The 26,155-nt window shown below is 30.7% G+C and overlaps 2 protein-coding genes across 8 annotated transcripts in view; one reads left to right on the top strand and one right to left on the bottom strand.

Moving 5' to 3' along the window:
- LOC126752204 (dedicator of cytokinesis protein 9) overlaps positions 1 to 2,814 on the top strand; it is a 70,872-nt gene extending 68,058 nt beyond the window's left edge. For 2 of the 4 annotated variants that reach the window (XR_007665976.1, XR_007665975.1), the window contains exons 13-14: positions 62 to 747; positions 2,731 to 2,814. Coding sequence is in view for 2 of the 4 variants with exons in the window: in XM_050462824.1 (XP_050318781.1) it covers positions 62 to 288; positions 2,731 to 2,753 (250 nt within the window). In the remaining 2 variants the exon portion in view is untranslated. The remainder of the gene's footprint in view (positions 1 to 61; positions 748 to 2,730) is intronic. The other 2 variants (XM_050462824.1, XM_050462823.1) reach the window with 1 other exon arrangement.
- Positions 2,815 to 7,004: 4,190 nt separating this feature from the next.
- The window catches only part of LOC126752225 (uncharacterized), a 119,931-nt gene continuing 100,780 nt past the window's right edge, over positions 7,005 to 26,155 (bottom strand). For all 4 annotated transcript variants that reach the window (XM_050462877.1, XM_050462879.1, XM_050462880.1 and 1 more), the window contains 2 exons: positions 8,675 to 8,815; positions 7,005 to 7,869 (listed from right to left, as the gene is read on the bottom strand). In XM_050462877.1, coding sequence (XP_050318834.1) covers positions 7,310 to 7,869; positions 8,675 to 8,774 — 660 coding nt within the window. In that variant the 5' untranslated portion in view covers positions 8,775 to 8,815 and the 3' untranslated portion in view covers positions 7,005 to 7,309. The remainder of the gene's footprint in view (positions 7,870 to 8,674; positions 8,816 to 26,155) is intronic.

Here is a 26,155-nt window from a genome sequence, read left to right as displayed (position 1 = left end):
TTGCATATAAACAAATAACGGTATGCATGTACATATATATTTTTGTGATTACATCTTGCAGAGACTTCGTTAAGGTCTGCAATACGGCCCTGCAGTTGAACGCGCGCATGATCAGCAACGATCAAGCCGAATATCACAATGCGCTCGCCGAAAACTATCGCAAACTGTGTCAGGCGCTCAGCGAGCTACTCGGTGAGCCGTTTCAACCTTTGGATGATAGCGTCACGAGCGGGCAACGCAATAGCATGGCTTTGTTTAATGCAATCAGTGGCGCTTCGCAAAATTCAAGTACTGCCTAAAATTTGCTAAATACAAATTAAAAAACAAAAACAAATCAAAAATCAACGCACACAAATGCACACACCTTCACACACACATATACACATACATATATACACAATACGAATGTTGTGTATTAGTAAATTTTAGTTAAAAAAATCTATAGCAAAGCTAACTTGACTAGAATTTCGATATTTTAAGCAACTAACCTAACTAAAATTAATCAAAAATCTAAAAAAAACTAAAGAAAATAATAACTATTAGTAATAAATAAAAAGCTGTGTGTGTGTGCTCTCTATGTGAGCTGTGCGGCTTTATAACACTCACTCAGGTGTTTGGTGCACGTTATAAACGTATGTATGTATGCTACAAACTGCTGATTGATCGCTTGATTTATGGCAACCAAGTTTAGACTTTATCACGCCAATGCAATGCTTTTTCTCGGGGCTTTGGGAGCGTCGGCTAATGGTGATTAATTAATACAAATTATTAATGGATTTATGTGTCTCTATGTATGTGCTTTACTAACCACAAACAACTATTTAAGGTGTGCAAAAATGTTGATGGGCTATTATGTTGGAGTGATTGTTTAAAATATATATAATTATTATAAATTTAATTCTTCTCTTGCGTAAATTTTTAGTGAAAATTATTACATATATTACTATACATATATGTGTATATATATATTATCTATACATAAACTATATAATTATGTCTTTATATACTTAAAAATAATTTATATGCATTTACTTATATATAACCTAACTATTTCTATGCATTTTGACTTCTAAGTGTTTAAAGCAGAACTAAGTATTGTGCAATTTATGCAGTTAATTAATATTATATAAAGGGTTATGTACAGTTAGAAGGCCGAAAAAGTGAATTTTTCAGAATTTTTTCTGAGAAAACTTCTAAATTTATTGAATTCAACTGTATTTTAAGACTTAGTATTACTAAAAATATTTATTTGGAAAAAAAACAAAAAAGAATAGATTACTAACATATATATTTACGAAGCTCCTGTTAGAAATTTGAGACTAATCGGTTTAGCCGTTTTCGAGTAATGTTGGTCATCGACTTTGAAAACACCATTTCACCATTTTGAGAAAAACGCGTTTAAAATTTGGCCTCAAGCACTTTGAAACGCCTCTTCAAATTTGCGTATAACTTCGAAAATATTCACCGGAACGATATAAAATTTTTTGTGTGTATTCTTAAATATATGTATATTAAGAAAATGAAATAAAACAATCGATTCTAACTGTATATAACCCCTTAATGATATCAGTACATAATCGTTATATTAATCACCGAAAAGCAGAGCAAATGTGTTGTTTAGAAAATTCATATGATATGCTAAAGCATTTATTGAAAATCAAGCCAAAGATTATTATCTAATAATTAGCTAATTTAGTATAAGTAACATTAACAATATTATATTAAATATTAATGCATATAATAATTAAATATTTAGTATACTTCAGAGCAGGGCTGCGATTAGTTTTGATTTAAAAATTGGGTTATTAATTTTTTATTCCAATTTTGCATTTAAAAATCATCAAATTTTTTATTAAAAATTAAAAATTAAATTTTTTTAATTGAGATTTCAATTTTTATAAAATAAAATTTATTTATTATTTTTATTTAATTTAATTTTATTTATTTTTTATTTAAAATATTTAGATGATCAATTTTTATTCCAATTTTCAATTTTTTTAATTAAAATTTATTTTCTTTGTTAATGTTTTTTTTTTATCTAATTTTTTTTAATTAAAACTTATTTTTTTTTTGATGATTTTTTTTTTTTATTTCGTTTTTAATCCAAAATGTAGTTTAGCCAAATTGTGAATGCTATTTTTTTTAATATAGAAACGACGCAGCATTTAATCCAAAAGAGAAAAATTATTATTAACCATTTACGATGCGTCATTTCCCTTTTTTCAAAAATTTCATATGACATCAACCACAAGGTTATATCTTCTTCTTTATTGGTGTAGGTACGTTTATAGTCGAGGTAATAATGTTATATAGTTAAATTCAATAAAGAAGAGCATGTGAACTTTTCATTTAAGTGGTGTAAACTCTTTCAAATGCAACTGTACCGTCATTCCGGCAGTAGTCTGCTCGAACCGGCTTTTTCCAAAAATTTATTAATGGAAGTTAGTTTCTAAGCTATTATTTCTATCAATTGTTGATATTTATTTAACAAATTATTTGTAAGATTTTGTAAAAAATATATTTTATAATTAATAACTCAACTAAATTTAAGGCCGCGCTTCCCCATTAAACTTCAATTTTTCCTCTACCAACACTAATATAACATAAGTCGCTAACACCCCGTTCTTAATGTCTGTCTCACTAACGCACAATTTATTTACATTATATGTTTTTTTTTGTCCAATTCATTACATTTTCATTAATGTGTTTTACGATTTTTTCTAATTCTAGGTTTTGGTTTTGCAGTGTATTAATTTATAATAAAAGCCACACAGTCACAAGTAATGCAATAAAAAGCAACAAACACCCATACAATTACACCAACACAATTACAAGCAAAAAATGCGACTCAATGAATTTACAACAACAATAACATAATTGACACGCATATGTAGAACATAAGTAAACTGCATATGTAAGCCAAACACAATAGTTAAAGGACAAGCACACGAAGCGAGGATCGAATAAGAATTCAAAACAAGTACAACAAAATAGCTAACCAATACAAACACAGAAACACAGCAATGTATGTGCTTATGCAGTTAGAACAAATATTTGAAGGAGCGCTTTGGTTATTTGGCGTATAAAATATTTATGAATATAAAATTATATTAAAGGATATACATACTTGGTACACAAACAACAAAAAAAAAACAATAAGCGTTTGTAGTATTGCCACATATTTGATTTATATGTATTTTGCTTTAATTATTTATACATACATACATTTATATTTTTAATATTTAAGGCTCAGCATGCATTTAGCCCTAACAAAGTGCTTTGCTTTAATTTTTGAGCAAATAGTGATCGATTTATTATTTTTTATTAATATTACGATGATTATTATTAAAGAATTAAAAAAAATATATATATATTAAAAAAAAAAAAAAAAAATATTATATTAAAAATATAAAAAATTATATTGCATTTAAACCACAAAACACTTAACCGTATTTAAATCTAATTTTAAGCGAACGAAAATATAGCAGAAAATAACAAATTTTGTTACACACATAATAAATAAGTAACTAATAAAAGTATTTACATATTTATTTTTTCATAACTATCTATTATAAATATATATTTATTGCGTACGAAACTTGCTTTAAATATCAAATGTTTAGGCATATACTATATACATATATATTTTTTAAGATAAATTATATTAAAATACATATACATATATAAATATTATAATATGTATTTTTTATGTGTCTGTAATTATTTAGATAAGTATGTATGTTTCTAATATTAAAGCTATATTGATATGTATTTGTTATTTTGTTTTGTTTTTCTCTTTTGTAAATATTAAACATATTTTATATAATATTATTATTTTTATTTATTATTTATTCAGTATAAATGTATGTTGCTTTAATTGTTTATGTGCGTAACAAAAACTTGACTTTATTCTATAAACATTTGTAGCGTAAAAGTGGTTTATGGTAGCAGTCAAAATTTTTGAAAAATTAGACCCAAGCAAAAAACAGTGTGGCCGTTTGAAAAAAAGTATATAAAAATAAATGAATAATATTTATTTAAAAAAATATTAAAAAAAAAATAAAAAAAAAAAATATTGAAAAAAATAAATAAATATTATTTAAAAATATGAAATTATTAAAAAAGTGTGGCCGTTTGAAAAAGTAATTAAATAATATTTATTTTTTCAGGCATAAAATAATATACATTTTATTCATTGTTTAACAGAACTAAAAATATTATGGAATTATTAAAATATTGTTAAAAATACTTTGAATGCAGATTGAGGTTAAATTATAAAAAATAAATAAAATCTGCTGAGAAAAGAAAAATTTTAAACAATTAAAATATGTTACACAAAAAAAATAAAATTAGAAAAAATTTGTAATAACTTCCGTACAAAAATAATTTCAAGCAAAAAAAATGAATTTGAGCACTGACTTTTGAATTAGTTATATATTAAAATGCACTCTGTAAAAATTTTATATTTTTAAGAAAAATCAAGGAAACCCCACTTAATAATTACATTGTCTAACTAAATTTATGCGCATATGAAGAATGAGAAAATTTCGAGAGCTATTCAGAGAAAATTTTTGTAGTAAGAAAAAGATAAAATTATGCTTAATAATTTAAATAGCACTAGCAAGCTATAATATGTACAATTTGTTAAAAATATTCGCTAAAAACTATTTGCTTTCTCAACTTAAAAATTCAAATACTAAATGTATGTTATGTATACATATATATGTACATTAGGGTGGTTCAAACACTTTTTATTTTTTTTCGTTTCTACTCTAAAAAATAATTTTTCGATTAAATTTAACGTTTTCGAGATATTCATCGTCTAACATCAATAAAAAATATATGTAAAAAAAAGAGAAAATTTTGTAGTATAGTAAATTTTTTACAAAACTGAGTTTTGCAATTTAAAATGATCTTTCTGCATTGAGTTAAAAATTCGTAGAAAAATTTTGCCTCAAAACTATAATATCGAACTATTTTTCTGAGTACTAAGCGAAAAAATATAAATTTTTGTTTACCCACCCTAATATACATAATAAAAATTCAAATTTTTGTGAATTATGTCATTGAAGTTAAAAATATTATTATCAAAATGTCATTGAAGTTAAAAATATTATTCTAAAAAAAAAATTGCACAAAAAAACTCGAAATTTTCATCTAAAAAACTGTATTTATGTTAAAACATTATTTTTACGGTGCCAAAATCAAACCCAACATTGATGTTTATTTTCATAAGAATTCGTTACGAAATTCAGAACATGCCTCACTGCTTAGCAATATTTGAATAACGCGTTTAAAAACAAAAAAAAAATTATATTTATTTCACTTTAAAACCCTGAAAATATATAATATATGCACTTAACTACTTGGAAAACATTTTCCTTCAATTTTTCCTTTTAATTTAAATGAAAAACAAAAAATCTTTGTGCTTGTATTACCAAAATATTTTTTTCTCTTTTGCCTTTGCGTTACCGCTATATTTATGCAGTGAAACTGCGTGAGATTTGTATGATTTAGATATATAAACTACAAAATAAAATAAAATTTTAACAAAACCCCCAAAAAATAATAATAAATTACAATAAAAATAACAAATATACGAAATATACTCGCTAAAGTAATGATAAATATATTACTCCATACGAAATTATAAATAACAATTATATGGATATTATGTATTTAAAACATTGTGCGTCGAAAGGATAAACAAATATTTAGAAATTATATACAAAAATATGTATAACCAGCAGTTACTACTAAATAATAGAAATAACAGCGCAGCACACGAAACTATTCAACGATAAATTACCAAAGTATTGGCATAAACTAGAACAGTAGTAATCCATTAAATGTAACGACTTACTCGAAACAACCACAAACTAGCAGCCACTTACGTAAGAAATGTATGTATGTATGTGCGTAGCATACCTGCATAATACTTTATACTCCATAGATATATAGTAAATGTGTAACTAAACTCTATATTTACAACAAGAAAAATAAATAGCAAATAGATGTACATTTTTCTTTTGATAATTGTAGTGTAAACATTACAACAATGCTACTTTATGCATAGAAAATAATAAAAATAGTTATAAATAATATAAAAAAATTTAAAAAAAATATTGAAAAAAAATTAAAAATTATTAATAATAAAAAATAAATGTTTAAAAAGCGAAAAAACTGCGTTTAAATTGCTTTTCTACGTCAATCTACACGCATATGCGCATATACGTCACTCTGCAGGCAGCGCTGCGGCAGCACAGCAGCGACACACAAATTTGTGCGCTCTCAACAACCAGCCATTCTACCAGGCACCCAGCATGCAGCAGCAAGCAACAGCGGGATGCGATGCGCCTTTGCATATGCAGCGTTTCAGCGGCATGCTGCATTTCGCCCACCTGGCGGCAAAAGTGTGTAGCAACGGAAGTTAGCTCATGGCGCCCTGCGCATATGCAACATTTTTCTTTTAATTCCGCTAAAGCAGCCATAGAAACACGCTTTATACTAATGCAATGATTTATTTTCAATTTTCTACGCATATTTAAATACACATGTACACATTTTTATTATTTTAAAGGCTGAAAAATATTATTATTTTACTTTTTATAATTTTTCTTTAAATTTTTTATTACAATTTTTGCATTTTATATTTTTTTATAATTTTCTTTCAATTTTTTATTACAATTTTTGTATTTTATTTTATTAATAATTTTGTTAAATTTTTTTTGTTATTGTTTACAGTTAGTTAAATGCATTAGCCACGCTAAACGAAACAAACGGCCGAAATGTACAAAAACAATAAACAAGTATATTTTATATATCATATAAAAGGTGTTATTTACGTGTATACATACTTTATATTTTTTATTGAGGCCACTCCTATTTTTTTTTGAATACAAGTATAACTGTACATACATTTGTGCGTGTTACTAGGCAATTTAAAGGTGCGACTAAATTTTATCTCAACAAATTGAGAAAAAATAATACAAAAAAATTTGAAATATTTTCAACAAAGTTTTTCGATTTTATTTGTAATTTTAACATAAATTAATTTCAAATTCCACTTAAAAACTAAAACAGCGTTTTTTGTTCAAACCTTCGAAAATTTCTTGCCAATTGCGAAACAAATCGGTAAGCCTTAAACAAAAACTTCACAAATAATAATACAAATAAATCATAAACATAAACAAAAACAGCAACAAAGGTCACGTTCCATGCATCCACAAGCGTCACATTCCATCATGCCATGACAAAACTAACAGTAAAACCAGCACACCCGTTCCATTAGCATACAGTGGGCGCCAACTTACAGACGAATACCAGCATTGCGTGAACGCACAAAGTTCAACAGCTCGTCGGAGTCCTCGCACACGAACGGCTTCAAATGATGGCAAGCCACATCGTGCCACTTGAGTCCATCGTTATAGAAATTATTCAAAATCGACAAGCACGACTCATCGTTGCCCTGTGCAGCCTCACGATTGTCCGGTTGTGGTTGATTGTAGCCGCCGGTGTGTGACCAATCGCCGGTGTTGCGCTGCGAGGTGGGTCCGATTTTGGCGCCCGAACCCGACCAGAACCAGCCATTCTCATTTGGTGGCTGCAAGTCGGGACGATCACAGCCAGCGAAATTGCACTTACGACCCGAAGTCCAGATGTAACGCACATTGCCACGCGCTATGCGCTGCTTGATGAATTCATTCTCCTGTGGTGTCTCCAGCGAAACGGCGTCCATGCAGTGGCGACGGCAAATGTTGCGCGCATCCAACCAGTCGACTTCGAGACTGCGCGTCGGCGCATGCTCCCAGCTGAAGAAGTACGAGTGGGCAACGCCGCGCGCATCACGGTACGTGGCATGGCGAACACCTGTGTGTAAAGTGGGTGAGAGAAAGTCAAAATATTAAGTTAGACTAAGACTGTTAAGATTATATAATGGGCGGTTTATTGTTAGCTTAGAATGATGCTTGGCTTGAATTTGACAGACAACTCTCAAAATCCCTTAAAAATCGCTCAGTCGCTTGAAACCGGTTTTACACCCATAATCTCTTAGGCAAAGTTATTCATAATGATCCGTAGAACGTTTTCCGAAAAAATCGACTCGCTCTGCTGTATCTACCTAAGATTATGCTCCGATCAGATTCATCTTGCGATAACGTCTACATTTTTTGACGTTTCTTCCTGGGATAAGTAACTCCTCTATGGATTCCTGGCACTGTTCACATAAGCATTTCAAACTGAAAACTAGTTTCGTGAATACTGGAGCCTAGATTACCATGAAAGGCGGTCACTTTGGAGCCGAAACGTTCTGAATTTTTCGACCGTCAAAGAAATTTAGTCCATTTACTTGAATATAGTTAAGAATTTTGTGAAGTACTCCCATTGTTTAAAATTTGAGCCTTATCCCACGTTGGATCAACTATTTTTCTTGGATCAACATTCTTCTCGTTGGATCAACTATTCTTCTAGTCTAGTCTAATCTAAAATTATATCTTTTTCTAAGACAGTTTTTCCAAGCACTTTGCTGAATTTCCGGAAGCCTTTCGGCAACTGTTTTGAACATTATATACCCAATACTTGATGAGCATTTCTCCACCCCTCTCAAAGTACCTTCAGAGGCCCAATCAATTTTACCACAAATTATTATACAAAAAAATATCTCTTATGTACTTACGATTGGCGCAACTCCGTGGATCCGGCAACGCTAGACGACGTTGAGCCAAGGCGACGGTGGCACCGAAAGCCAGCAACAATACAGTACGCAACAGCGACATCTTTCGTGGTTTATTTCTTAACTGTCGTGCACTTCGTGGAGCTGCGAGAGTTGAGTAGAAGAAAAAAAGCAGAAAACAAGTGATTAGCTGGACGTCTCAAATGAAAATGAGTGCCATAATTGACGAGCGAAAACGCCAAAAATATTTCGAGCATCGCGTTAATACGAACAATAAGGCATATGTGTGTGTGTGTGTGTGTTAATGAATATTTACAATGCAAAACAAGGCGTCTAATGAAGTAGTTTACGAATTGAAGTGTGCTTAAATGATCGACTAATTTGGCCAAATAAATGCACTTACACATACATATGTACATATTTGTTGTTCATAGATATATGTATATATACATACATCACATATGTATACAACATTTATATATTTGGCTGCATTTGCTTAGCTTATAACGGGCTTTCCTCTTTTTTGTGAACCCAGAGCACACACCCAGTTCACACGCTTCATTGACGCTGCTGAAAGCCGGCGAATGGCTTTGTAAACACAGCTCAAATGATAAAAAAAAAAAACAATTGACAATAAAACTGGGTTTGCTGGAGGAAAGTCACATTTTTGGTAAGGCCAATTTTACCCGAATCAGCCAGCTAGACAAGCGCGCTTTTTATTTTTATTGTATATGTACTTATTTTTAAACCTAACTTTTAACTGTGTTGAAGGTATAATACTTTTTTCCAATGAATTGCAGGTTTTAATATGAAAAACTGCCGTTAAAACGGCGAGAGGAAACTATTTTTTATTAGTTATTCGAATAAAAATAAATTTTTCGTACTGAAAAATAAATTCGATCAAAATCGTTGCCTACATTTTGGCGCCAAGTTAAGAGCGGATAAATATGGAGAGGTACTTGCTGGGTCAAGGAAGTATTTTTACATTTAAATCGACGATAAATGAGATTACAGAATGAAAAAATTGTATTGGGAATCAAATCCAAAAATATATATTTGAAATAAATAGCCTAATCCATATGTGATCCTTGATTAGTCTCAAATTGCTGCTTTTCGATGACAACTGAACAAATTTATTGAAAAATATACCGCATTTTATCAGCAATACTTTTCTAGCCGTTATTCTCTAAACCTAATGGATTACTCTTGAAATATATATTTTCAAGCTGCCCCTAAAAATTACATTGGATATAACGGATGATCTAAGTTTAGGTACTTTTTTCAATAGCCTTTTTTGACAAATCACGAATAGACCACGTTCAGCGCGCAGTGCAAGAACTGAAGCCGCTTTGGGCTCTTGAAAAGTTCCAAGAAGATCCGATGTTTTCGAGCTAGTTTTTGTTCAGCTATGAGACACATTTCAGGCTCAATGAGTATATAAACAAGAAATATTGCAGCATTTCGGACGAAGAGCAACCTGTAGAGATGCAAGAGCTGCCATTTTATCCAGAAAAAACAACGGTTTGGTGTGGTTTGTGGGACGGTTGAATCCTCGGTACATATTTCATTAAAAATTATGCCGATGTGAACGTAACTGCCAATGGCGAGCGCCACGATAACCGACTATTTAATGCCTGAAATTGAAGCTCGTGATCTGGGCGACATTTGGTTTCAACAAGACGGGGATTTATTGAGAGAACACTTCGTTGAGCAGATAGTTTCAGGTTTTGGGTCGGTCGATTGGCCATCAAGATCGTGTGATATCACACCGTCAGACTTTTTTCTGTGAGGATATCTAAAGTCTAAAGTCTATGAGGACAATACCCCTTTGATTCAGGCCTTGGACCGAAAAATCACACGTGTCATTCGCCAGTTACCAGTCGAAATGCTCGAACGAGTCAACGAAAATTGGACTCAACGGATGGACCATCTGAGAGATAGCCGCGGCCAATATTTGAAAGAGATAATCTTCAAAAAATAAATGCCAAAGAATGTTCTTTCGAATGATAATAAATATTCCTATTAATCTTCGAGTGTCTGTATTTTTCTTTAAAAAAGTAAGGGACCTCGAAATGGATTACCCTATAAGTCTGTGCGACGAAGTGGCTAGTAATGTCACAAAAAACCGCCACCGTTCAGCCTTTTTCCATTCTTTTGCTTTTATGACTCTTTATTTATTTTCCCAATGTAATTGTGTGTCAGTTTTGAGTAAATCTGACTGCTCCATTGAACTGTGATTTTGTTACCTCGATAAATTTGTACTATTTATTAGCGTGGCTTTATTTGGGATCTCTTTGTTGTTGCTACTTTATTTTCATTTATCTATTTGGATTCTACATGCATTATTTTTTACTGTTATTTTCATTGATCTACTCATTTTATTGGCGTTAATTGTTTTGAAGCCTTAAAGCAAACACACGCTGGCCCCGACCTACCCCTGAGCACGGTAAGTTAACAAAAAAAGAAAATTTAAATGAAAATTAAATCAAAAAGAAAAACAAACAATTAAGCGAAGAGTAAAAATAACAAAAAAAAAATCTAAATACGCAGAATAATACAAAAAACTAAATACGAAAAATATAAATAAAAATGTAATGGACGCAGAATAAATAAATAAAAAAAACAAATCATTAAAAACAGTACTTTTTGAAAAAAAAAGCTAAACAAAAATCGTACTTCTATAAAACTGTAACTCATTTAATGACACGAACAGTTCATTAGCGCCGACGAGACGCGACGACCTCAAATGTGGCAATTTGTTGTTTCATACGAATGAGCGCCAAATGTGAGCTTATAATGAACGAATATAGCTTACAATAAAACTAAGCCGAGCACACGAGTTCACAAATATCATTGAAACTAGTAGTTAAATGCGAAAAATAAAAACAATAAAAACAGAAACGTGAGAAATAGATTACAGCACGTATGTAATTGCTTAGGAACATCTGGACCGAGATTTACAACAAACCATTAAGCGCAAGCTCTGTAACTCGCATGCAGGGTCATCAACAGTACTCTAGATGTTGTGTAATATGTTGCAAGATGTTTTATTATAATTTTTAACGATTTTTTTAATAGTTTTTATTTATCACAAGTGTTTGCTGGTATTTATTTACTTATATAATAGTGTAGTGGGTTCATAGATAGCTTCAGCGATGTGTTTCTAGTTTATTGTTTTTTAATCGAAATTTGAATGTATTGCTGTTTATGTTTAATGTTTTTAAGGATTTTTAAAAATTTAATAATCATATTATAAAGATATTTTTTTAATTAATGAGTTAAGAAATAAAAAAAATATATTTTTTAGTGAATTCGATTTATAAACAATACAAGTTAAGTAGAAAAAATATTTTATTAAAAAAATATCTAATTTGAGAGAAGAAATTCTTTAAAAACATATTTCTTCTAAAAAAAATTTTTAATAGTTTTTTTTTTAAATAATATACATATTTTTACTTAAAAAAATTCTTTAAAATTAAAATTGTAATTTTTTTAATTATACTTTTTTCTCAAATATAACCGATTTCTTACTTTTCTTATTGTTTAAAACATATTTTTAATTTTTTTTTATTATTTGTTTTTAATGAGTTTTTAAAATTTAGTAATCTTTTAAAAAGATATTTAGTAAGTGAGTTTACAAATAAAAAAAAAAAATTTTATAAAAATATACAATATTAATTTAAAAAATATATATAATTTGAAAAAAAAAAATCTTTAAAAAATTCTGTCTTTGAAATTTTCTTTCTTTCAAATTATTATTATTTTTTTTTTAAATCAAATATTTTTTCTTTAAGCAAAAGTTTTTTTTTAATTTTTTCTTTCAACAGATGTTTTTTACTTAACACTTTTATCATTTTAATTTTTTTTCTTTCAATTGTTTTTTTTTTTTAAATCAAGTAATATGTTTACTTTAAGCAAAAATTCTTAAGCAAATTTTTTCTTTTCAAATACATTTCTTTTTTTAATTTTTTTCAAACAAAAATTCTTAAAAATTTGTTTTCTTTCAAATTAATTAATTTGTTTTTGAAATAAAACATGTTTTTATTTAAGTTTTTTTGTTTATAAATCGAATTTTGCTAAAAATATTGTTTAAAAAATAATTTTAGTTTTTTTAATCAAAAAAGAACCAAGAAGTGTGTAACATTTTTATTATTTGTTTTTAGTAAATCAAATTTAAAAAAAAAAACAATAAATAATAAAAACGAAAATTTAAGTCAAATTATTATTTTTTTTGAAAGAAAAAGTTATTTAATTAGAAGAAATTGAAAGAAAAAAATTTCTAATTTGAAAAAAATAAATACTTTTTGGAAAAAATATAAAAAATGAAAGAAATTTGTGAAAGATTTATTTTCATATTTATTTTTAGTAAATACGATTTGAATTGTTAAAAATTATTACTACTTTTTTTTAATAAATTTTATTTATAAAAAATAAAAGTTAAGTAAAAATATTATTTTTGCAAGTTAGGAAATTCACTAAGCCAATAGTTCCAAATTGGTAATTGACTCTTTATGAATTACATTTTTAATAATTTATTCACTTAAATATACAAATATAATTAAAATATATGTATGTATATATAATTAAATAAAGTTTTTTCCAAAATATGAAAAAGTGAAATATTTATTATTCGATATTAACTTTATTTGATTTTGTTAACAATTCCTAAAGATTTGTCTCTGCATCAATTACTTTTGGCCACGCCTGTACTATGCGCATAGCCTTAGGCATATTTTTTGTTTCAAAATTTAAAAACTCTTACACATTTCAAAATAAGTTTTACTTACGATATTGCTAAATTGGAAATTTATTTAAAATTTTACGCAATAAAGTTCGGCTTAAAATGTGTTGCTTAAGCTCAAGCAAATGTGTTTTCTTCTCCCATCTAAAACCAGCAGACCAACCAATTTAAGTAACATTTTCAAATGCCTTTTTGTTCATCTTTGCAAAATTGCATAACTATCGAACGGTACTTGAATGAAGCGAATGTTTACCAAAGCGTGGCACTTAAGGAAAATTGATTTCCCCATGAATATGGATAACACCGCATTGCAGCAAGAAGCGGCGCTTTATGCTACCGTTGCCACCAAATAGCATTTTAGAGAAGCTCTTTTGCATAAATACTGCAGATGGCCATACTAGGTGGGCAACGTATACTTAGGCGTTTCCGCCGTTGTACTATTGCATGCATTGCATTCATGCTTCAATGGAAAATGCATGAAAATTTACTTTTAGGCATATCGACTTAGTTGCATAATTAGTGAAAAATAGCAGATAATAGTAAAAAAATACCCAATTTGGTAAGCATAACAAGAAGAAGGCATGGCGAAGCAGTAACTTCCGTCATTGCAGGTCATTAGTAGACGTCATGTTTCTTATGCACAACAGACATGAAGAGACTTGTAAATAAGCTTGTTTGCGCACTAACAGCTTCTCGAATAGCATGAGGCAGACATCAAGTGATGCTTATGTAATGAGTTTGGCTTGTAAGAAAAGGTAGTTCACGCAGAGGTGATTCAACAGCGGGCTCAGGGTTTTGTGGGGATTCAATAGTCACCTGAGCTCCCGGGCGAAATTGATTTGTGGTTGAAGAGAATTCAATGTGCTTCTACGACTAGTCCCAAACTATAAAATTTAGGACAATTGATTGCCAGTTTTGCTAAAATTATATTTATAACGTTCTTAATAACAATAAAATATCAACCATTATTAAGAAAACCATGACTGGAGCCGTTCGGACAAAAGTGCTGAAGAAATAGTACTCGTAACATTAGAAATTAGATGAGGTTAATGAAGGCTGAATTTAAATTACAGCGCTGTTAACATAATTACTTATAAAATATTTATATTTATTTTTAATTGCTTTGCATATAGCAAGCTGCTTATGGGAATTAAAAAACAAAAACAAAAAATATAAAAATAAAATTAGGTGAGGTTGGGTCATTAATCACTTGCAAAATTTGCACTTAAAACCAGTGGCACAGCAGTTAAGACAATGGTGCGGCTCGCTGTAGCTATCAAGCTGGCTTACAAATTCGGTAAAATATGGAAGCAGCTCAATCTTCTTGCCATTAGTGAGATAAAAAAAAGAAGAAAAAATATGTAATACAATGGAAAATAAACAAATTAAGCTCAAAGGTCATAAAGCTTAAAAAATAACAAATTTATTTTTATGTTTAGTAGCTGGTATTCGTAAGCGGTTTGGTGTCATCATAATTACAAAATGTCAAAAATTTTAAGAAATTACATTTTTGATAAATTTTGTAAGGCTGCACGAAATTGTTTGTTAACAATTAAGTATTAAAAACTAATTCTAATATGTCATAAGTGTGCATAAATCATAAATACAAATCTCTTTAATGAAATTTAATCGCTTATAATATCTTTTACTATTCGCTGATATGTCCATAAATCGCACGCATGCCAAAATGGCAATCCACATTAAGATGTGTGGTAACATACGGTTTGTCTGACTATCGGACTAACTCATCAAATGCTCAAATGTTGCACAGACTTATTTGGTTAAACGACTTTGTGAAATTCGGTTGGGTTTATATTGATTATGAAATATATATGTACATATGAAAAATTTGAGATAAATGAGTAAGTAGGAAGCGTAACTAAAGCTTGATGGATTGTCTGCTCGAGACTGGTTGTAAAAGAAACTACAACTGACTGCAACTCATTATAAAATTATAGAATTTTTCAGTTTAAAATTAGTGGAATTTATGCACAATTGTCAGTCTGTGTACTATGTACATATATGACTATTTATATTGGGTAGTCGAAAAAGTATTTTCGTATTTTGTAGATGTCGTTGCAGTCGTATATCTCCAGTTCTACCAATTACATTGTGTCATACTATACAGTTTTGGAAAGGTGAGATTTTAAGCTTCATTTAACCAAAAAAAAAATTCGGCGAAGTTGAAAAAAAATTTACAGCTGTTCAAAAATGAGTGAAAATAATCAAGAAATTCGCTATATTTCAAAATTTTTTTGTATAAAAAAGGGAAGAATGCCACGCAAGCCACCAATGAAATTTGTGAAATTTACGGAGACGATGCTGTATCAGCTCGTGTAGCGTATAGAATCTTCAAGCTAGTTGATTACTGTATAAATGTGGAGTGATCGAGACTTTTCTAAAACTACAATATAAGGAAAAAACATAGACTGGGTTATCTAGGATATAGGATAGTTGTCTAACGATGCACCTAGGTTTTTAGGAGGCCCCCTGTGATACCACCGGAACTAAAGCTCCCCCACTCGATCGGCCGCTCCCTGCTTCACCCCGTGCTTCTGATAAACTCATCGGTACGAAAAGTTGTATCTGTGCAACCTTCGAAACGCCGTCAAGAAAGCCTCGGTCGATAGTATTTTCCTATATAGGGCCTTACATTCACATAGAAGAAGTTTCCTCCTCCTCTATTTCCTGACAGCTTCTACAATAGTCGTTAGAGTGTTTGGCATGTCTACCAATTAGACGTTGACCTTTAGCACTCCTACTATATTTTATATCTTTTAAATTTTAATAGTAATTCTTGCCACGTTTGCCTGCTTGTTCAGCAAGTATGGGATTGATTTCACCGAGACTCTGCTCTATTCATAACATTCGATTAAATAACATAAAGTAGGCAAAGACATATAAATTTCCTATTTTCCGGAGTCTAATTGTAGTGTAATGCCTGTTCTGGTTAGTTCATCTGCCTTGCAGTTCCCAAGGATATCACTATGTCCTGGAACCTGTTGCAGGTTTATCGTGAAATAAGATATAAGATCCACTAAGGAATCAAGGCATTCTTTCACTAACTTTCACAAAATTCTAAGAGACGTTATTGATTTTGAAGCCAACTGTCTATTTGTATAAATATTGTATATTTGTATATATAATTGCTATGATCTCCGCTTGCTAGACACTGTAGTGGTCTGGTATACGGAAGGCGATTTTGGTTTTGCACCATCACCATGACACCAGACACCATCCCCTTTCGATTATCTAGTTTGGACGCATCAGTATAAATGCTTATCCCCGCGTCGTTTCCCACTCCATTCTGGAAGGGAAGGCAATATTGGGGATCGAATTTAATTTTCTCCAGAGAAAATCTTTGGTAAAGGGTAGAAACGGGAACTTCCTAAGTATTTTAGAATGCCGCTTGTTGCTGGTGACTAATAGAAAGGTTACCCCAGTAAACGAGTTGATTTCGGTATTATTTGCTTACAAAAAGGGTCTGCTGGCAATAAGTGTAAAAGTACGTTTACTGCCTGGCGTGCCGTTATTCTGATAGCTCTACTGATGCTATTTGTATGCTATCTTTTCCGTTATTGGTCACAAAAAAAGAAGCATAGACTAAAATAAGAAAATAATGACAGCTTACACGGTAAGCCACCGTTAAATATTTCTAAGGATTGACAATAATAATAATCAAAAATTTCTCGAACGCACAACGAAACACAACTTTGTAAGGGCAACTTCTTTTGAGTATAATAGTAAATAATAAAAATTTTTACAAATAATTGAAAAGAAGAGGGTTATGATGAGTAAACTTGTATGATGAGGGACACCAAAACTCCTAACATAACCTTAGATTAATGCAACATTGAATTAGCATTTCATAACTCAATGAAACTGCAATTTCTGATGGCTAAAATTACGTCAATATAACGTTATCTGTCAATCAGTTGCCTTACAAAACACACAGACATAATTATGACGATTAAAATTCTATTTAATTTCCATTTCACTTCAATTAAAAATTAAATCACGATATAACGCTTGTTTTAATTCCAAGCAAGCAATACTTCATTTATGAATCGGAAAGAAACTACGAAGTGAGCGCAGTCAGTAAGCATAACAGTCAGTAGCAGCACCATTTTAAGGTTATGTAACGAAATGCGGATGCGCCTTTGCTTCAAAAATACTAATTACATTTCCCTCTTGTTCATTATGCATTCGGTGACACGACAGGCATTGACAATGTGACAGTTGTAATTAACAAAAATTAAATAACAGTACAAAAATGAAAATTAAAAAAAAAATATTAAAAGAGTTATGGTCGAACAATTCGCTAGATATTTAAGCAGCTTAAACGCTTGAAAGACAGCCAACCAAGCAAGGTGGCTATGCAAAAAAGAAATGCTTGGAAACCCCGCTGGGTGTTTAAAGTGCTTGACGCATGCGCCAGAGTGATGGAAGTGACACAAATAAAGAAAGGAAAAAGAAATGTAAGTGTTTCGCTGGCAGCAACAAAGCGCAACAACAAGCATGTAATTGAATGTTGGCAATAAATTAGCTGTGGCTGGTGTCTGGTGTCTGGCGGCACCTGCTGCATACGCTCAATGGGCATGCGTATTATTTACTTGATTGCAGCTTACAAACATATGTACACAAGTTAACTCTAACAACACCCACAAATATCGTATGCTGACTATCATTTAAATGGCATGTTGACTGACTAATTAATTTTTACTGCATTACAAGTGCCATAGGAAGTACAAGTCCAGGCAAAATATTTCGCTCAATTAGCTGCTTTAACAAATTAATTTAATTTAAAAAAATTAAAAATATTTTAAAATATGAAAAAAATAAAAAAATTAAATTAAAAATTGAATTAAAAAAAAATACTTAATTTAATTTAAAAAAAATTAACTTTTTAGTTAAAAAAATTAACTTTATAATTAAAAAAATTAACTTTTTAATTTAAAAAAACTAAAAATATTTTTAATTATGAAATAAAAAATTGTTGTGAAATAACAACAACAACGACAACAAAAATTAACTTTTCAATTTAAAAAAATTAAAAATATTTTAAACATGAAAACAAATTATAAGAAATTTAATTTAAAAAAATTAGTATTTTTAATTAATTTAAAAAATAATAATTTTTAATTAAAAATATTTAATTCAAAAATAATAATTTTTTTCATATTTCGCTAGGTCATGCTTTTGAACATAAACATACTAAAATTTTAAATCGATTCTCAATTAGTTTTTTGGTTACAGCCCTCTAAACTGGAACTGCGCAATTCAGTTAGTTTATCTTTAAAAGCGTTTTTCTCAAAACTACATTTTCCAAATTTGCTTGAGTGATTATTCAGAGGCGAATAATGCGATCACTATTAAATTTTCTGTTCTATTATACATATATAGTGTTTTCCATATAATGATCTAAAAGTGATCAAACCAAAAATGAATTTTTGGCAGGCCAAAACGACCAAAGTTTTGGGTGAAATTCCAATGATCAAATTTTTATATTTTTTTTTAACGTGGGACATTGTGCGGAGAATATCTTCAAGTTTAAAGAAAATTTATTTATTTTTAGTTTTCATCAACGAGAAAGCCGGAATCAATACAGTATTGGAGGCACTTTCTTAGAAGCGTTAGAGGTCGAATGTATTTCGAAAAATATTTAAATTTTTCTTCAAAGATTTTACTGGGTTTTCTTGATATATAAAAATATAATCTTAAAATTTAATCCTAATGGATTTAGTAGGTTTTTTTTCGAAATACTCAAAAATTGCCGTTTTTTAGGCTGCCATACTATGTGTGCTCCTTAATGCTGCTACTAGTATATTAGTCATGCCGTCATAGCTGTAGTGGGTGGCACAATGGACACGAACTCGTGTAGAAGCTCACGGCATGAATATCATGGTGGTTAATTGTATACTTTTCGTAGCTTAATGACTTCATATTTATATATGAGTACATACCATATATAAATAGATTCAAAACAATCATGTAAAAACTTACAAGCCTTGACCTGTAGGAAACTGAAGCGAAAGAAATCATCAAATTATTATAATGTATAATTTTATTATTTACGATATTTATAGGTATTTTGTAATTTTTTCGTTAAAAATAAAGAGTTCAGCTATGGACATAAATCTCAAAAAAATGATAAAAATGTTTAAAGATACAGTTTAGAAGGCTTTAGAAAATGATAAATTTTGTTAATTTTTGGAACTACTTGTTTTATTTTTTAAATTGAACACTACGACTGAGGAAAGGTATTTTTAAGAAATAAACGAGGTGAGTTAAACTCTAAACATCACTAAATTTCTTCATTTTCGCTCTCTTTCTATCATTTAACCTTTTTCCTCTTTTTTTGTTTTGTTTTTAGCGAGACTTACTAAGTTGTCTATGGAAGTAATAAAAAATTATACCTCAGATTTTTATTATTTTCACTCCCTTTCTATCATTTAATCTTTTTTCGGTGTTTCACTATGTGTTCAGCCTAAGCTTTTTCGCTTATACTTGGTATCACTTTAATATTTCCTACAGACTTCTTACATACCATTGGGCACAATAAAATATCGGTTGCCTTAGGTCAGTTGTTGGTGTTGGCAGAGTATGAGCGCAAGTGCGAAAAACTCATGAATTATTTATACATATGAGTACACACAAATCATACACATATCTAGGAGTACATAGGAGTGCATGGACATGTAATTCGTTGAAATTTCTACAATCGAAAGGGAAAATAATGCTGACAAAGCCAGACAATCGCCAGTAAATATGTTGTGGAAATTAGTCCAACTAATTTAAATAGTGTTGTGGAGAGTCACGTCCAAATTACATGCATTACATATTATACTTTACGTTAATACTGTCTATTACGTATTGTCAGTGCAGCCTAGTGCGTATAGTTTTCCTTATTTAGCCAACAATTGTTGCGCATAATTACATATTTACTTGTCAAGTGAAACTATTTAAAATGCGTCGAGGGTATAAGGCATACATTTTTTAACGCTTTAAAAAAAATATTAAAAAATAAAAAATAAAAAAGGTGTGCTTCAAATGTCAAAAATAAAGTGGTATACGGAACTAAAAATATTTTGGAATTTGTTGTACATTGATATGTAATATATAACAAATACAGTTTTACCGTTAGTGTTATTGCAATAAGGCAAATGAATCATGAAATTATAGTGTTCGCCTGTATTTATACTAAGCTTCGCGTGTGATTCGGTTTTTAGCTTGCTCATTGCGGAGGCAAAACGTGTGCAGGGCAAATGAGTTATTCAATGAAGTGATCATATTTTTAAGTGGAAAAAGCTAATAAATGTAAGTTAAAATATATGAACATGACGCATACCTAATCAGCAATTGCATAATAAAATTTATTTTATTAAATTTTTGTGTTTAACTTACAAATCGATGTTCTTTCTCTACTAAATGAGATTTGTGCTGCACACATAGTGCAAGGAAATGCTCAAATTCGCCAATACCAAGACAATAAATTATGAGGTATACCAGTGAACAGTGAAATGCCAAGTTTGCCACGAAGTTTGTTATATACAGAAGAAAACGGTGGAGGTCCTATAAAAAATATATTGGGTAGTCGAAAAAGACTTTTCGTATTTTGTCAATAGATATCGTTGCAGTCGTATATCTCCAGTGCTACCAATCATATTGTGTCATATCATATAGTGTTGGAAAGGTGAGATTTGAAGCTGCTTTTAACCAAAAAAAAAATAAATTCAGGGAAGTTGAAAAAAGTTACAGCTGTTAAAAAAAAGTGTGAAAATAATGAAAAAATGTGCTATATTTTGAAATTTTTGTATAAAAAGGTTGTATCACTTCGTGTAGCACAACAATGGTTCGTTCGCTTCCGTTCTGGAAATTTCAAAATTTCAATTTACACTGATGGAATAATGTCTCTAGCGGAAAAATGGGAAAAAGTGGGCGATCAAAATGATACATATTTGTTTATTTATTATTATAAATATAAAAAAGAATAAGTTGAAGTTTGATTAGAAATACGAAAGGACTTTTTCGACTACCCAATATGATGGCACTGAACAACAATTTGGATTATTATTTCTTTGAACACTACTCCGCAGCAACCACATACGAAAAATTTCAATTTATTGAATTATTTACGTGATCACATACACATATTTACACATCTCCAACATACCAACGCATACATACATACGTACATGTGTTTATGTCGAAACGACGGGTGTCCAAGCGCAAATTCATAGAATTTGCCAATTAAAATATACGAGCACAGTCATGTGACTATGCAATAAACCACATTACAATAATAATAACAAAACAAAGATGTGTTGCATATATAAATATTTTACAGGTGTTTGGCAAAGCGGCTGCTGCTTCAATTTGCGGTGTGCATCTTAATGTTGCAAATGATGGCGCACAGCAAGGCGTGCAGCCACATATGTACATATATATGTATGCGAATATATATACATATATAAAAAAGATTTAAAATGTGCATCTATTTCGAATCTAAATTGCTCGCAGTGCGACTAGGTTATTTTTACTGAATTTTGCTTAATTTAGTTGCTGTTGCTTTGGATGGCAAACTTTGCGGTCTTAGTCGGTCTGTAAATGGTTGGAAAACCGCATTTTTGATAGCTTGCAATTTTGTAATTACGTAAATTTGATTGAAATCCGCTTCAGCAGTGCTTCTCTAAATTAAGTGTGGCAAATATATTTTTTTAATTTTCTTTTTCAGTGTTAATTATTGCGAAAGATTTTTTATTTTTATGGAAGTTGGAAAAAATAGTTTATGTAAACTCGATTTTGGCAGTTAGTAACAGCGAATTTTTAGTTCTGAGAGTAAATGAGAGTTTGCCATAAAGCTTGTAACATTCAGAAGGAAACGTTGGATATACTATAAAATATACATATACTTATATATCGATGTATTTAAAAGATCAGTTTCGCGAGCTGAGACGATTTAGCCATACCCTTCTGTCTGTATATAGGCAAATTAGTCCTTCAGTTTTTGAGATATCAATCTGAAATTTTTTGCAGCTTCTTTTTTTCACAAGAAGCTGATTATTTGTCGGAACCGTCGATATCGGTTCACTATAGCCTATAGCGGCCATACAATCTAACCGATCAAAACCAAGTTCTTATTAGGAAAACTTTTCTATTTAAGAATATATCTTCATGAAATTCGGCACAGATTATTGTCCAAGGCAGCTCTACAATGTACGAATATATTCTTCAAATCGGGTGAGTATGGCTTACAGCGACCATACAAACTGACCAATCGAAATCAAGCTTAAGGTTTTTTTATACTTTTTTATGTTATAAGAATGCAACTATGAAGGGTATTGTAGCTGTGGTGCAGCCGAAGTTAAACTTTTTTCTTGTTTTTATTATTTTCATTCGCCACTTTTCATCAAATTGATGTTGTCAATTGTAAATGTTGCAGAAGCTAAATTTGATATTCTCTTGAAAAATATTCAAAACCAAACAATAGCGACCCACTTTGGTCGCATTTACGCACCATATAAACGAGCATAATAAATTCTCAGATACAAACGCACAAACACATACCACACAAAGTAAGGCAAGTTGAAATACCGCAAGTGAAATCAAGCGTTTAAAATCATTTGTGCTAAATACTCGATCGTGCACACGGAAGCATAAAGAATTGCATGAAGACAAACGCACGAATATGTACATACAACCATACGTACAAGTACATACAAACGCGTGCATGCAGTTACATATGTATGTGCAAGAACTCTGTATTGCGTTACTCATACGCCGTGGAGCACCGCTGCAATTAGAAGAGCACGCTGTTGTGACTATAAATGGCTGGCGAACTATATATGGATGCATATGTGTGTGTGTGTGTCGTCGGATATTTGCACAGTTGGTCGGCAGCTTGCGGCAACAAAACTCATTTAGTAAAGTGTTGTAATTATTATTGCCGAGCTAGCAGCGGTAGGTTGTTGCTAATGCTGCTACCAAATGCTGCACAATTTTTTCCAACTAAATGAGCTGATGAAACGGATTTAGCAAAGTAATACAAAAAAATATGCAAAAAGTAAAACAAAAAAAATATAAATAAAGAAAATAAAGAAAACAAAAAACAAAAAAACAGAAACATTAAAAAAAAAAAAAAAAAAATTAAAAAAAAATATACAAAATTAAAAAAAAAAAAAAAATAAAAAAAATAAAAAAAAAATAAAAAAAAAAAAATAAAAAAAAATAAAAAAAAATAAAAAAAAATTAAAAAAATATAAATTAAATAATCAAACCTGAAAAAGGCAGTTGGTGCAAAAAAAATTCATAAAACGAAAACTAAATTGCCAAACTGCCAGCGCAACAACAAATTCAATTGCAACTGTACTAAGCTGCTTAAAATGGCTAATAAACAAAATTCGTATAAAGAGCTTCGCTTGCTTCAAAAGTGCTTTTGTGCCTTTTTCATGAGTTTCCACCATTTTTGTTGTTGCCTTGTGCTTCACGCTCACGCTCGCGTATGTTTGCGCAAACAAATGTCTGCCAAGGCATACATATGTGCATGCCTAATTTACTTATATTTATACGTAGTTACCCAGCACATGTGGGGCACACACTATTGTTGTTGTACTTACAACAATAGCAAGAATTACTACGTATTGTTTTTTCTTGCCGACAATAAAGTAGGTTTCAATTTTCACAACAAAAAATACACACACGTATTTGCACATGCGGGTATACTGTGGACAACAAAAACAAAAGCAAGAAAAAACAACAACAATAAAATAAGACCATGCAATCAGCGCGTCTTTAAATGCACATCAGTCAACGTCTATCAGCCATGAGTGCCAGCTAGACAGTCTGTTTGCCTCATTGCCTGCTGTCGCTTTAGCACTCATATGTATGTATGCAGTATATGTATGTATATAAAAGTCTACAGACACCCTACATAGATATATTTATATGAATATAGCGCACGAGTAGCTTCGCCAATGCTAAGCCGCCTACTTTATATCTTCCGGACTTAGCGAGTGAATCGCGAAAAATACAAACATATATAGTCTTATATATGTATATACATATACATATATGTATAAAGTAATACCGACGCAAAATTTTTCGAAGATAGCTCTTAAAATGAAAAAGTTTTCTATTCAAATACTTGGATCCGATTGTGAAGTTTGTATGGCAGCTACATACATATATGCCAAAGTGATCCGATCTGAACAATTTTTTCGGAGATTAACCCATGAAACCCATGAAAAATTTCTTGAATATATTTCGTAAAATGAAAAAGTTTTTACCATACAAGCACTTGTTTCCTGTCATTCTATCCGTATGGCAGCTATATGCTTTAGTTATTCGTTATCGGCGGTTCCGAAAAATAAGCAGCTTCTCGAGGAGAAATGTACGAGTGTAAAGTTCAGATCGATAGATACCTTAGAAAATTAAGGACTAGTTTTTGTATAAGTATACAGACAAACGGGCAAGGCTAAATCGACTGAGTTGATCACGCTGATCATTTAGATAAATATCTCATAGGGTCTCCGATGTTTCATTTAGAGCATAAAAAAATAATAAGAATAAAAAATAAAAATAATAATAATTCTTGGTGTCTTCAATGCTTGCTGATTTTTGCACGTAATTTAATATTTGTGTTGCAATTGTTGACTTGCCGTCACGTGTCAAGCAAAATTTATTTTTTTCTTCTTCACGGTTATTCAATTATTCACACTTCATTGTCACTTGTTGGACTACATATTACTAATTAAATATACTCAAGGCTTCTCAAGTCATAGGTTATTAATTTTTTCATACAATTCGATTCGATTGGTGCTGGAAATATACAAAGCATGGATTGCGCAAGCAGTTTAAATCGAACAGTTCGAGTCACGTGTGTAGTGGTTTACGTGTTGCATTGAACTACTTTGGATAATATTTTCATGGCATGGATTTACTAATGTTTTAATAGGCCAACATAACAAGTGAGGAGATTTAGGAGCTCTTTTCAGAGCAGTTTAGTTATATTTCCAATACTAAAAACTGGCTAAATGCGACATTTGTGGCAAGAATCCGAAGATGGAACACTTGTTTTAATACTATCACTAAAGAATCAAACAAAAATTTCGAAGTAGTAAATGTATGAAAAATGGTTTAAAACTCAGAGAGCACGAAGTACGCTGCACAAAGTATGGCAAAAAAAACATTTCACCGGACAGCGGACAGTGTTTCGGACTCATAGCTGCTATAAAAGGGATATTAGCACTTCGCTGCATGGACAGCCTCTGGCGTAAGACGCAAAACCGCTGTCCGAAACCCGAATAGCGCAAGTAAAATACCTTTCAAGATACTTTTCCACATAAGACATAACAAAAATTGAGGATTCTAAAGCTTGAAATTGTCTTCTAGAGTACTTTTATAAAAACCTGTTGTCAGTTTGAACTCAAGATCAGTCAATGTACAAGTGCGACCATCTCATTAGACAAACGTTCGAAATCTTTGAACTTTACCCACCTGAAATATGTGGTAAACTGAGCCACTTACAAACCACATATTAATTTCAACTGCATTTAAGCATTACACCTATTTGTAGAGTTAACACAAGCCATCAACCACAACAAGTTGAAACCAGAAACTCTGCCTCAAGCCGTTACACTTCAGTTGACGCATGTCTTTCACTTTGCCGCTAACTACTTGCAACATAGTCAACTATTCTATCACATCCTACCGCCTTTCAAGCACCTTTCATTTCTATTGCCAAC

This window comes from Bactrocera neohumeralis, chromosome 3, assembly GCF_024586455.1.
Source record: "Bactrocera neohumeralis isolate Rockhampton chromosome 3, APGP_CSIRO_Bneo_wtdbg2-racon-allhic-juicebox.fasta_v2, whole genome shotgun sequence".
NCBI lineage: Eukaryota > Metazoa > Arthropoda > Insecta > Diptera > Tephritidae > Bactrocera > Bactrocera neohumeralis.
Note: the sequence above shows the minus strand (reverse complement) of the source record. Positions and strands in the feature narration are given on the sequence as shown.